The sequence below is a fragment of the Macrosteles quadrilineatus genome, unplaced genomic scaffold (genome assembly GCF_028750875.1).
Source record: "Macrosteles quadrilineatus isolate MER2022 unplaced genomic scaffold, UCM_ALF_1.0 Scaffold_3__2_contigs__length_128488019, whole genome shotgun sequence".
Taxonomy (NCBI): Eukaryota; Metazoa; Arthropoda; class Insecta; order Hemiptera; family Cicadellidae; genus Macrosteles; species Macrosteles quadrilineatus.
The window spans coordinates 68,414,638-68,429,460 of NW_026542596.1; the positions used below are offsets into that span (position 1 = coordinate 68,414,638).

The 14,823-nt window shown below is 34.9% G+C and overlaps 1 protein-coding gene across 2 annotated transcripts in view; it reads left to right on the plus strand.

Moving 5' to 3' along the window:
- The window catches only part of LOC128988808 (protein scarlet-like), a 49,600-nt gene that overhangs the window by 31,177 nt on the left and 3,600 nt on the right, over positions 1-14,823 (plus strand). For both annotated transcript variants that reach the window (XR_008490432.1, XM_054410468.1), the window contains exons 8-14: positions 1,393-1,618; positions 2,434-2,465; positions 3,082-3,187; positions 3,608-3,832; positions 9,746-9,881; positions 12,203-12,308; positions 14,131-14,231. Coding sequence is in view for 1 of the 2 variants with exons in the window: in XM_054410468.1 (XP_054266443.1) it covers positions 1,393-1,618; positions 2,434-2,465; positions 3,082-3,187; positions 3,608-3,832; positions 9,746-9,881; positions 12,203-12,308; positions 14,131-14,231 (932 nt within the window). In the remaining variant the exon portion in view is untranslated. The remainder of the gene's footprint in view (positions 1-1,392; positions 1,619-2,433; positions 2,466-3,081; positions 3,188-3,607; positions 3,833-9,745; positions 9,882-12,202; positions 12,309-14,130; positions 14,232-14,823) is intronic.

The following is a 14,823-nucleotide window of genomic DNA, read 5'->3' on the forward strand; positions in this document are numbered from 1 at the left end:
ATATTTAACATATTTCTAGATTAATAAATAGTACCAAGATACGTAGGTGTACATCTATGAAAACAAAACAAAAATTATTCTATAGGCTAACCACTTATTGTACGTTGTATAATTGTACCCAGGAAAAGCTGGGTTTTGCTGCTAGTACTTTATTTAAATGATAACAGTAAAAAAAAGAGTTTTCTCAGGAGGGCAATAACCCTTTTCGCCTACTCCTGCACAGGCGCCCAGGTATCCTAGAAAATTCATTCTCATTTTAAGTCACTATTTCCCACCAACCAGATGGGAAGTGACATCTCTTATATTCAAGAGTAATATTTCATTTCATTCATTTATTATTTAGTATTAAGTTTCTTAAAATATGTTAACTTTTGTTCATACACCATTGTTATTAATCACTCCTCAGAAAAGCTGGCCTAATATTCATTAAATTTATTTATAGTTATTTATTAAATATGTAAGAGAATTGCAATACTTTAAAATTTCTTATAATATTATTTCAAAATTAGTCCTTAAGGAATCAAAATTAAAGAAGCAGTGAAACAGTGATCCATGTGTTCAACAATAGACCTATGTGAACATTGAGATTGAGGGAGAAGGGAAGCGATAGTTGAAAGTTGAAACTGTTAAAAGAAGAAGTCCAGATTTTATCTAAATTAAATTAATCAATATCATCAAGAAAAACCAGTTTATATTCAAGTTATATTATAGTCAACCTCAAGAGGACTAACTCCAACATTATTTTCAAAATTAAGTATAAACTTTTTCTTTTAAACTCTTTTAAATTCAGTGCACATTGGACTTACCTTTTGGACAACCTCAAAATTAGATCTTTCATTGTTGGGATTTTGTAAGTTAAACACCTTAATTATTTGGACACTACTTCATATATTAATTCTTAGCATTCAAGCCAGCACGACACCCTACCCTGAGATATAGCACATCTAAATTATACTATTGTCAATTTGAACCTTTATTTAAAACTTATCTTCTATTTTATTTTAATTTCAGCCCACACTCCATTGTCAGTCCTTTCATCAACGTAACTTAGCCTTTTAAATTTCGTTGCATGTTTGTTCATTTGTTTCAATAAAATACCTTTTGTAATTCGTATATCATTTGTTAACTTATTAACTTTAAACATTTATAGAATAGGCCTAGCCTAAAATGAATATATTGTGAGGTGAGTTTACACAAGTATAGATCAAGTCAATGAGAGTGGCAAGCGGGATGTGCGTGACAAGAACCCATGCTCCAACACTGTCGCTTTGTTATTTTTAACAGTGGTGTGACTATCAGTGGTATTTCTCCTATCTCCGTACATGTATCCTAATTGACATGATGTTAACTGAGTAATTGATGATGCATTAAATGATAATTTATTTTTTACAGTTTAGACATTGTTTGTCCCACTTCTTATAACCTGGCAGAGTTCCTAGTGTCACAACTAAATGTCACCGACCAGCCAGAGTCTCAATCCAAGGTTCAAAGAATATGTTCCAAGTATCTGGAGTCTGAGGTTGGAAAAGAGCATGAGAAGAAACTTGAGAAATTGAAAAACCGCAAGAGGCACAACAACATACTAGAAGTCAGCAACGGTGTAGCACACTACGGAGAAGTAAGTAATATACAGCTTTTGTTCATTTTGGTTATAATGCCATTTATACTATGGTAAACAATTGTTGTGTTTATTGTTGCTGGTATTGTTGCTGCTCGTTATTTAATGTTTGCAGTTGTTTGAAGGCAGTCAGTAATTTTTGTTCACATATTTATAGAAAATTGTGCTATGTGTGTTTCATTAATTGTTTGCTATAATGCTTCCAATGTTTATATGTAGGAGTGTGTATCAATGTTATTTTGTTTGTTATGATTACCTTTTTGCTGTGAAGAAAGGTATTTTTCTGTTGGTTGGTTCTAAAATTGAGTTCTTTGAAAATGCTATTGAAAAATAGCGTTCCTGGAAACATGGACCAAAGATTATTGAAAATAATCTGCATCAATGTATACATCTATGTCCTAAAATAGTTTTTAATGAATAACTTACTGATCAGCATTGTACGTGATAAATTTACGAAAAGTAAATAAAAGAAACATCTTATAACACTTAAAGTTAAAACCTATATTTACGCTTATACTGTTACTCACAAGAAGGTAGATATACAAAAAAGATGGTAATGGTGATCGATTTTGATTTGACACCCCAATCATCATCAGACCCAATTAATAGGCCAATGACACCTATTCGCCACATTCGTCATTCGCCTATTGGGTCTGATGATGATTGGACTGTCCAATTGAAATCGACCACCATTTATCTTTTTGTATATGTTCTGTCTTGTGAGTAACAGTAAGCGTAAATATATGTTTTAAGTGTTATAAGACGTTTCTTTTATTTTTACTTTCCCTATTTTTTAATGGTCATATTTTTTTCAGTTGGAGGACGAATTTCAGAAGTATGTGAATATGTAAGTATTGCTCAACTAAACATTACAATTAAATTGTATTTTTAATAGCTTGAAGTATTTCAAATCAAATTAATCTTTATTTTAACAATTATGCAGCAATACAATATAAACAAAACTTATCACATGGGCTTCTGCCTAAGAGTTCCAAACTGACTGCCTAATGGTTATCTTGATACTATTTTCACACACACAAAAAAAAAAACCATTTATTCCTCTTAGTCTAATATATAAATTAAATACACCTTTTAGGCAGGGTTAGAGTAGGAAATGCATAGGGACTGCGGGTTTAGACAGTAATCAAATAGACACAGTTTCTTTTGTCAGTAAATCTTAAATGTTAACACGTTTTTCACATTGGATATACATACATTTATTTATTTGATTGTGGAAATAAACTTTCACATTGACTGTACATTCTACATTGTTGAAAAAGTAAAATAAGTAGATTTGTTAGGTATTGTTTTCAGTAAGCACTTTTGAGTGATATTTTTTAAAGGGATATTTTGTTTTCCTATTAAAGGCATCATTTTCTGGCTGTCAGTTTATATTATTTATTTAACCAATATAGGCTAACATTATTTTTCAAGTTGTAAGACTTAATTTGTTATATTTTCAGCCAAACGCCGAAACTCTTTACCCAGCTTTACTGGCTTGTTTGGAGGTCATTTGTTGAAATATTCCGAAACCCCCAGGAACAGCTTCTACGACTCGCCTTCTATATGGTACAACATGTATTTTTACTGTTACATTTTAATGATATTTAAGTTAATATTTTTCCTATGTTTGCTTTGGTTTGAAACAAACCATGATGTGTGTTTTTATAAAAGCTATAAAACTTAGAATTAAGTATGATACAACTACTATCTGTTAATAATATGTTGATGAACCATTACAGATAAAATTAACAATTCAGTCAAGTAGACCTAAACTGTATCTAACTGTTGTTTTGTTATTCATACATGTTCGCCTTGAACTTAAGTTGCGAATCCCCGTCCTTTAAGCAACAAAAGTTTTATAAAGGATGACTCTTAACTACTGTAATACTATTGAAAACTGTTGTATTTGCCTGGGCGAGATATTAATCTATTGTTTATCAATTTTGATATTTTTTTTCAAAAAACGTTTTTTAACTTGATTTGCAGTTCATCGCACTGCTGATATCCACTCCATACACAGGTCTATCAGTAGACCAGGCTGGTATACAGAACATGCAGGGATGCTTGTACCTGGTGGTGGTGGAAACTATCTTCACATTCACCTACAGTGTGTTTCATACATTCCCATCAGAGATACCTGTGTTACTGAGAGAAATAGGCAACGGACTGTACACTCCTGGACCTTACTATGTCTCCAAGATGATAGTTCTGGTATGTACAGCATGAACTGCTATTAAAGTTGTGTTTCAAACAGAAGATTTACACTTTTCTAGATAATCTGATACTTTATCCCGATATTTGGTTGTCCAACCTGCATTGCTGGCAGTCTTATCAGTAGAGACAAAGCCTGCATCGACATGAATCCTCCGTCTCTTTCGCACTATACACTCGAAATGTTTTTTTACGCCACACTACATTATTTAGACGAACTTCCCACGCAAGGATTCAGTCCAGAAAACAGCTGTTTGCCGCCAGCTTATTCAAATGGGGTTTCATTGCGTGATACTGTTCTGCAATGAGTTTTACCGGACACCAATCAGCTGATTATACTGTATTTGCGTAGGTAGCAATAATTGGTTATAAGCAAAAACATAACCTCTCTTAGAGGTTATGACTAGTGATTTTTAGTCCTTTAGTTGGTGGAAATATATAAGGATTCGTACGGATTAAGTAGTATGGCGTAAAATATCGTACGTAACTCGTCCAAAATGTGTTTACCGGACTCGTATGGTAATCCCGTACTCGACTTCGTCTCGCACGGGAACGACCACACTCGTCCGGTAAACACTTACTTTCAGGACTAGTAACGTAATATACTATTTTTTTAGCGAATTTCCCATATAGGAAATAAGCTATTACCGTAGTACTCATGGTAAGACCTGGACCCGGGGCCGATTTAATTTTTCATTTTGAGGTCCCTAGAGGCCAAAAACACCATTCGTTCAAATTCATATATATATCTATATATATATATATATATGACTTCGCGGTCACGGCGAACAATCCACCATTTTAGTCACATATATATATATGTGTCCGTTAGCGCGATAACTTGAGCAAAAATTATCTGATTTTGATGAAATTTGGTACAAACGTGTAAACCTACGTTTATTTGAACGAGTTCGCGATCCAGCATAATCGGATCATGGGAACGGGGGTTTATGGGGGGTTTTATGGGGTAAAAATGTATATTGAAGTATTTAGTATATTGAAGCGCTGTTGTATGCCTAATGGTCACGGAGAAAATTAAAAAATAGTGCAATTTAAAATTCCCATGTTATTCTTATGGAGAAAATGAAAATTGTTGTAGTTTACTTGTTTATGTGTGTGTGTTTGTCAAATTTTATATTGATAAAATTTGGCAAATTTATTTATTTCATCCTATACTATTGACGTATGGTCAAAAAACACTTTTTACCTTCCCAGTAGCAGCAAACCTAAGCACTCGTTAAATCTAATGTTATTTAAATAGGGAATAAATATGTCTTATTTATGGAAATATTTTAGTAAAAATTTAATCAGACAAATTGAAATTTGCTTAGTCTGCAGGTTTGCTGCGGCGGGGGTATTTTTACTATTAGGGTTATGTAAATGGTATACTGTAACGCATACCGGTAATTAGCTGTTATTTAGATAAATTTTTGTCAGTGCTCTCATGGTAAATTACTTTATTATATAGTTTGATTCTATTTTTTTTTTTTTTTTAGGGCTGGGGTAGCATTACCCCTTGCTACCTCGACCTGAAAGATATTTTGTAGCATCCTTTTAGATCAGTTCACCAACTGAAGTCTCCTTGCGAAGCCTATCACCCATTTCTCGTATTTCAGTAGACATCGGGAACGCCTTTCCTGGGTATTTCAACCTCTTCTGGGCTAAAGCCGGACATTCCAGCCATATGTGCTCAGCAGATTCCGCTTTGGAGAGGCAGAATCTGCACTGATCCGTTTGTATAAGCCTTATTGTTCTGAGGTACTTCCTCACATGACTATGCTCTGAAAGAAGACCTATCAAGAGGCTTATTTCCCCTTTTGGAGGTATCTTCAGGGCTGTTGGTGTTGTCCTTTTCTTTATATACAGTCTGAGTGGAAGTGTGCCTAGAATTGGCTCCATCATGACTGTTGTGCCACATACCCCTGTGCAGGCAAGTCTTTGCAGCTTATCAGCTGCCCCAGTCTGCTATGCCCTCTGCCACCACACCAGGGCTGTGTATTCCACCATAGGCTTGAATATGGCTTCATATATCCACCAGATCAGTCTCGGGTTGAGTCCCCATTTTTTGCCAAATGTTCTTCTTCAGGCGCCCATGGCTCCTGTTCCTTTGGCAATGACATGATCTATGTGCTGTTCCAAGTCAATTTCTGATCTAAGTATACACCCAAATATTTAGCCTCCTTGACTGACTTGACACCCACTCCCCTTATGTGGGGTGGGGTGATTCTGGTTCTCCTTTTCGTCGTGAAGGTCACTATCTCAGTTGTCGATGAAATCTACCGCCCACTGGGTAATAGTACCTTTGTATTTCCTTCTCACAGTCAGCACTAGATCATCGGCAAAGGCCTGTAGGTTCAGCTTCCCTCAGCAAGCCGTCAACCACGAGTGTCCATAGTAGGGAGTTAAAACTCCTCCTTGCGGACACTCTCTTCTGGCTTCGACTGTGACTGACATGTCGCCGACCGTGGCTGTTATTTCTCTGCTTTTCAGCAGAGCCATCTAACACACGACTTCTTGAGGAATTTCTCTGTCTATCAGTGCTTCCTCTATTGACTGTTAGGACACATTATCAAAGGCTCCTTGGATATCCATGAAGACTCCTGCAAGAATGTCCTTGTGACATAACATGTCTTCAATTTTTGCTAACAGGCTGTGAAGCGCTGTTGTAGTCGATTTCCCCATCATAAAGGCATGTTGATTCACATTCAGGCTCGAGTTCGTGAGAATCTCATCCCTCACATGCCTGGTAATGATCTTCTCCATAGCCTTTACAATGAATGAGGTTAGACATATTGGTCTATGGGATTTTGGCTGAGTTGGTTCTTTTCCTTTCTTTCGTAGGAACACCACTCTAGCTCTTCTTTATCTAGTTGTTATATATGCCAAGGCATAACTGCCCCTATACATTGAAACGAGGAGGGCCTCCTTACAAGAGAGCAGGGAATATCCCATCTCTACCAGGAGGTTTGAAAGGGCAGAATGAGTTTACTGCCCATTTCACAACCTCTGGTTTGAATATCTTTCCCGACGCCCGTCTGGCTAGTGCCACCTCCCTAGGGGACCTCCCTGGGCGAGGCCAATTGGCACCTTCCCCTATGGGACAGCTCTCCGGGAAGTGTACTCTTAGCATCTGTTGCAATTGTTGATTCTTGTATAGTTTCTATGTCTTGTATATCTTTTTTGTGCTGGAGATTTGTTTGTAGGAATTTAATCCCTATGATCACTCCCCCTCCCCCTCTCGGAGGAGTGATGTCCTCCTCTCCCTCCGCGAGGATGATACCCTGAATCCCTCTGTCTGGATTTTCTCGAGCTTCTATCAGACCTGACTGAGGGTCCCGTAAACCTCTCCTCCCTTTTCTCTTGTCTGGTTTTCCTGAAGATCGGGAAGTGATGAGAGCTGGCCACTCTTACCTTATCACTTTCCCTCTCTGTCTCCTTCTCCTTTTCCCGTTCTTTGCTATCTTGTGCGAGGTCGGGTGGTGTGGTACCTACTGGTTCCTTCACCTCCTCCCCCTTTGATGAGGTCTCCATTTCCATGGTTTCTTGGTCCAGGACCGGAGGTGCTACACCTAGTGGAGCTGCAGGTCACAACAAATCACTACTTTACTATGTGTACTAGGTACCTTTTAATTCAACCCTTTGGGGATTTCCCCCTTTATAAAGGAGAGTTTTCCTTAGGAAATGTTCCCAAGAAACTGGCTCAAGTAAAAGAGGCATCTCAGGTATGCTATGTGATGTGTGTTAACTGTTAAGTCCTCCTTGCTTGTATCAAATCAAATCAAAATCTTTATTGTGTTTTTTACACAATCAACTACATGTATGGCATCGTCAAGAATAAACAATATATTACTTGTACATCACTTTAGTCATAGCCTGATGGCTGGTAAAATAATCTACAAAATTATTTACATTGTATATACTAAGTTTCAATAGAGATGATCATACTAATATTATAGATGTGAAAGTGTTTGTGTTTGTTTGTTTGAAGTTCAATCACGCATTAACTACTGGTCAGAGTGGGTTGAAATTTAGTATGATGATAGCTCACATTTCCGATTAACATCTTCATGACATATTCTTATCTCAAAAATAATTTCTGGCTCCGCCCCAGTGGCTCTAGAGTTTCCCATGTTAGTTAACCTTATGAGTACTGTATTCATATTGAAAATGAATTAAAGAATTTTGCTAGCTGTTTCAAGGCTCGCCGGAATTTTATCCCCCTGGAATTTTACCCCCTGGGCAAAGCTGGCGTCACTATGACGTAGTAACCTGAGCGCTCAAAAGTTAGTTCGCAGGCAGAATTTTACCCCCGCGGAATTGGAAGTCTAATGAAAAAGACAGAGCGTGATTAATTAGATTAGCAATAAAAACCAGAATTTTACCCCCTGTCCATATAACTAGCTTTTAGACAACTGATGATGTACGGGCCGGATTTTTACCCCTGGATTTTTACCCCCGGAATTTTATCCCCGGATTTTTACCCCCGGATTTTTACCCCCCAGAATTTTACCCCCTGGCCGGATATAGAAATTATTTAGAATGATTGATTTTCTTATTTCTATTTTTATTTAATTGTGAACATTTTCTAATTGAGTAGCCTATTTTTATTTATTTATTTTGTAATCTCAACTGAGTAAACAGAATTCGCTGTTTAATTTTGGTCATATTAACCAGCAGTTGGATTCAATGATCGAATCCTGATACTAGAATTTAAAAATTCAAATTAAAAACCTGTTCGATTAGTTGATGTTACAAATAAATTAAGATAGGCTACTTAACAATAAAATGTTTACCATTCAATTAAAACTGGATGAAGATAATTAAGCCAAGTATGATTGGAGATGAGTGTAGGATGAATGGCGCGATCTTGTAGTCTTTATGTGGTATTCCCAGATTCAAGAACAAATTATAATTATGTTGGTTTACCTTATGATTGCCAACATCCCACATCCCAATCTTAGAGAAAGCTCTAACACAATAAACTCACCCCCATCCCCCAACGTACTGTCATCAATATATATAAGCTAACAATATACCTAAGTTGCCCAACTAAAAAGATACCTTTAGACATTTTCTTACACAATCTTAAAATATTTTAATATTATGTTGCAACAACACACCAAGACATTTAACATCTTCAAAAACTTTATAATCACTTAGACTAAATTTAAGAACTTGTGTTTTATTTTTATTTAAACACAAGAAATTAGCTGCAGTCCAATCTTCAATTATTTCATTTGATTGATCTAAAAATTGGTCAGTTAGCCTAGCATTGTGACAATTAATCTGGATTGCCAAGTCATCTGCATACATTTAAGATGACACACATACATTTGTCAGAGTTGCTGGTAAATCATTTACATAAACAATAAACATTGTGGGTCCAAAAATAGACCCTTGTGTTCTAAAGTGTCAAAGGCTTTTATCATGTCATAAAAACTACCTAATACCTATTTTTGGCATCTGTTGGATCCGCTAGGGGGTGGGGTGTCTAAATGAATACTCGGGCGTGCGACTAATGGTTTGTTTATTAATCTTCTTGCACTTGCCGATCCTGACCTTGACCAATCTCATCAGGATATTTGCACAACCAATTTTCTATCATTCTAACTGTGCTGGACAGATAATGTCCTGGGATTTTCACTATCACCCACAACTATTTCACTAATGTTTATCTAAATGAATAGAGGTAAGTTAATAATTCACTTTTAAATAATATAAAAAATATATATATGTATTGTAGGCTAACCTAACTGTTTTAAAATGATAAATGAGAGCACTTCTAACGATTATTTTAATAGCTACCCGCCATCTTGATGACGTAGGAAGGGAGTTGTTGACATTGAAATACTTGTCCTGGAAATCTTTGTTTTTTCATGCTGAGAGTTACGGTACTAACTTGTACTTTTGCAGCTGCCAAGAGCACTGATAGAGCCCATCCTCTACTCTGCTACTGTGTTTTACATTGCTGGACTGTTTGGTGGAGTTACAGGCTTTATACAGTTCTGTGTGCCAATCATCGCCTGTGCCATCACTGCCACTGCATGGGGTAAATAACTCAAATGTAAAGATGTGTTCAAGCCATATCACAAATGAAGTATATTTTTAAAATTTAAGATTAATGATTATTTATATTAACTGTATTTGAGAATCAAAAATATGTTAGTTACAGCCATCCCTTCTCTGTGCTACTACAACCCGGTTGCTTGTACACGGCAACACGGCAATAAACGTAATTAAATATATATAGAGATGTTCAACTCCAAATATCGTTAAGGTTTTTTTTTTGAATTAAAATAATTTGGGGAATTTTCAGGACAGAAATCTTGCAAATGCATTACAGAAGTTGTATTAGATGCGGAAGACAAACCCCGCAACTGATGGGTTGTTTTGCTTTTAGTAAATTTCCTCATAGGGAAGTAGGTATTACCGTTGGGGCTTGGTAAGACCTAGGCCCAGGGCTGATTTACTTCTTCATTTTGATGTCCCCAGAGGCCAAAAACACCATTCGTTCAAATTTGTATACATAATATAAACTTATATAGCCTATATATATATATATATATATATATATGATATATAAATATATAGATTTATATTTATATATGTGTCCGTGAACGCCCATAACTTGAGTAATTTTTGTCCGATTTTGATAAAATTTGGTTTAAAGGTGTATGAATGAGTTCACAAACCAGCATGATGGAACCTTTGGGGGTTTTATGGTGTTAAAATCGGTTTATCTCATTTTTGACCCTCAAAACACAAAATTTCCCAATTTTTCTCTAAACCTTTTTAAAGAGCTTAAAAAAACATTATAATTTAGTTTATCAAAGTTATTTGTACGGTTATTAAAAACGGAGAAAATTCAAAAAATTGTAAGTTCAGTCTAAAATTCCCATTTTATTCTTATGCAGAATATTGTAAAATGTTGTAGTTTGCTTGTTTATGGATATATTTTGATCAAACTTGGCAAATTTATTTGTTTTGTACTAAGATAAGCTATTAATATTTTACTAAAAACACACTTTATTAGTTTCCTTGTAGCATCAAACCGAGGTACTCGTTAAACCTAATGTTATTTAAATAGATTTAATTGAAAATCAATTCAGACAAATGGAAATTCGCTTATTCAACAGGTTTTGCTGCGGCGGGTGTATTTTCATTGGTTATTGATGCTATCGAGGGAAATGATCACAGTCACAGATGTTAAAGAAAATAATATCATAAGCAATTAATTTTTTTAGTCATTTGTTCTAAATATGGACCAGCTGCATGTACCCAATTTTACATTTAAATAAAACCAGAGGCCCATAGCAGCAATTGCTATTGCTGCCCTTCAGCTCCATTGTAATTTGGCCTTTTAACCATTCCCTACGCTGTGCATCATTCCTAAATACTTTCCTTTGTAGTCATAGTCGTGGTCTTCCCCTAACTTGATAAATTTCAACACTGCATTACCATTCAAATCTAATAATACCCCCGCCGCAGCAAACCTGCAGACTAAGCGAATTTCCATTTACCAGTACAGTATTGGATTTTCATTTAAATCTATTTAAACTACATTAGGTTTAATAAGTGCCAAGGTTTGCTGCTACAGGGACGGTAATAAAGTGTGTTTTTTTAGTAAAATACGAATAGCTTAGTATAAAATAGATAAATTGGCCAAGTTTGATCAAATTATACCCATAAACAAGCAAACTACAACAGATTACTTATTCTCCATAAGAATAACATGGGAATTTTAAATTACAAATTCATTCAATTTACGCCGTAACCAAAAAACCGCACAAAACACTGTAATATACTAAATTATTTGTTTTTTTTTAGTTCTTTCAAATGGTGTAGAGGAATTGGAAAATTTGATGTTTTGACTGTCAAAAATGAGACAAAAACAATTTTTATTCCATAAAACCCATGACACTTAACTTCTGATATTTTTCCCACCGTACTTGGACCTTTGGCTTTAAAATAAATCCTCAACAGCCATGCTTTCTTTTTCCTAGCTCGAGATATTTCGTGGGGACTGATTTACTAAATGAGTGTGCTAATAAAATCTCAGTCTGCTACCCTCAAGATGCCTCCCCCTTTTGATAGTGATGTGTCATCAAAGATGTTTTAGTATCCACTTATAGTTTAAATTATTCTTTCAGTTTGGCTAAACGTCTTTAACAAGTTTGTGTATCCAACAGAAATCAGTAAGTTACATCAGCAAATTTTGCCAGTGACTCAACTACATCATAAAAATGGCTATAGCTTAAACATTGAACTAAGACGTCTACTTTTATCAATGATCAAAGTTATAAGTTAATATTACTTGTTAGAAGGAGCTGTATTGTTTATTAAACATTTAACATTTGGTTCTTCCCACAGGTTGCTTGATATCAGCAATGTTCGAATCTGTCTCTACTGGATCATTAGTCTCAGTACCAATAGAACAAGTTTGTCTACTATTTTGTGGTATCTTTCTATCATTGAGGTAAATAATATCACAAGTTGTACTGTAAATAATTTCTACTCTTGAATTTCATGTTGATGGCCCCTAAATTACTATATATGACTAATAATTATGGTACAATTAGCATATTCTCTTCTCTTGAATAAGATTAGCTAAGAAGATGTTGATGTTAGATGGGAAAAAGACCAGGGGTTTGGCTAGACCATGAGACTGGATGTAGCAAGCGCAGCGAACGAGCTCCAACCTAAAGGTGAGTGAGCGTAGCGAACGAACTTCAACCAGGACGTGATTGAGCCATGCGAACGAGATCATCTTGAAAATTAAGAAGTTAAACGGGGCAAAGCCCGCGGGTTACAGCTAGTATGATATATAACACAGATGATTTTTTTTAGGAAATTTCCCATAGGGAATAAGCTATACCGTAGGACTCATGGTAAGATCTGGACCCGGGACCGATTTACTTATTCGTTTTGATGTCCCCAGAGGCCAAAAACACCATCCGTTCAAATTCATATATATTTATATATTATTTTCTTGCGTGTTTAACTTTGTTAACTATGTTTTTTTTTTAATTTTTATATATATTTAAATATGTGTGAATATGGTGTAAATATGGTGAAAATTAAAAAAAATTTTAATTTAAAATTCCAATGTTATTTTTGTGGAGAATAAGTAAACTTTTGCAGTTTGCTTGCTTATGGATACATTTTGATCAAACTTGGCAAATCTATTTATTTTATACTAAGCTAAAATTATTTTACAAAAAACACACTTTATTACTCTCTCTGTAGCAGCAAACCTGGGTAGGTCGTTAACCCAATGTTAATGAAATAGATTTAATTGAAAATCAAATCAGGCAAATGGAAATTCGTTTAGTCTGCAGGTTTGCTGCGGGGAAGGATATTTCTTATTGTAAAAAATTATTAATTGGTTTGAATGAAAACTAACTGGAAGAAATAAGTATATTTTATCCTCTTAACTTAAACTAAATTTGATCCGTAAAAATAATATAATTTTTAACTGATATTTACTAATTGTTGGAATTCACATCAGTATTAGATTAAATTGTATTTAAGTTGGTAAAAGCTTTAAAAAACGTTAAATCAGATAGCTATTACTTTCAACACACTTTTATTTACAATTTGAACTCACAACAATAAGTATTTAAATCATAACTGAATCTCAGCAATGAAACATCAAGTACAAAGAGAATAAAATATATAACAGCTGATTCAAATTATTTCACTAGCTGTATATAATACTCTGACAAATTCTAACACTAATTACCAAGAAACTTGAAACTGAACTCCTGAACTTTACTCAACTAAATTATGTTTCCGCTTCCACTAAAACTTTTAACTGGGCAAGAAAATCTCATTCCTTACTTTTTTTTGTATCAAGGGGTTGAACCATTTCCTTTAAAAAATGGCCTCTGGCCCCTATTCATTGTCATGAAAAATATGCAAATATAATTTTAAAAACTGTGAATTCCATTTATGAGTTTCAGCAATACGGAGACCTTAGGAAAAATTTTAGACTTATTATTATTTCAATAAATTTGGAGCATCCTTGAATGGAATGGAATATGTTTAGGTATTGTTTAGTCATAGATAAAACATACTCCCTTAGTCTCATAGTCCACTTGGTCTTGTGTTGCTAAGTGTATGGTTTAGATAAGACTCCATAATAATCCAAATTTGTCAAAAATCAAAAGTGCTGACTCAAAATATAGCTTATGCATGATGATAAACTAGATAAAGTTAAAAATAATTAACTTAAGTAATCTTGTTTACAAACCCTTTTCTGGAAATCACTCACTAATCGTTATTTTGGAATGTTTCAGCGATGCGCCCTTACACCTGGCTTGGATAAAGTATATCTCGATGTTTTACTATGGCTTGGAAGCTGTCTCAATTTTGCAATGGACTAGGATTGAAGAGATCCGTAAGTGAAATAATTTTGGTGTTGAAATAGGAACTTTAAAAAATTTATAACAAATATATTTTTTTTGCATGTATATCAAACATTAGGTCATTTAGTCCTACAACCCAAAAAGTTTTCTGGATTGGCAAATAATTTTAATATTTAAGATATTAACTGTTTCGCTTTTTGTGTGAAGCGACGGCGAATCGCCATCCGCCATTAAAACCTGTATTTGCCGAGTTAGTTCCCAAAAAATCCAACAGATCGCATATGCTTCTTGTTCTGCAAGCTTCAGGCTTTCATTTGGTTGCATTTACGTCGTCCACAGCCTGCCCAATCGGCAAAAACAATCGATTGAAAATTACGATTTACCAGCTGACGTTGGGAACGTTGTCTTGGCAGCTGTCTGTCATGTTTGTTTATATCGTCATTTCACAACAGATGTTGAATTCTATTTTTTGTTTGCAAATAGTTGTTTTATAAAATAAATAAGATGGTAAATAGATGGTTTGGATGTGCTAACAAAACTTGATCGGAAATGGTTGCGGTATTTGTAAACAACTTTTAATGTAAACATATCAGTGACGGTGACAGTTAGAAGTGAGAACTAATC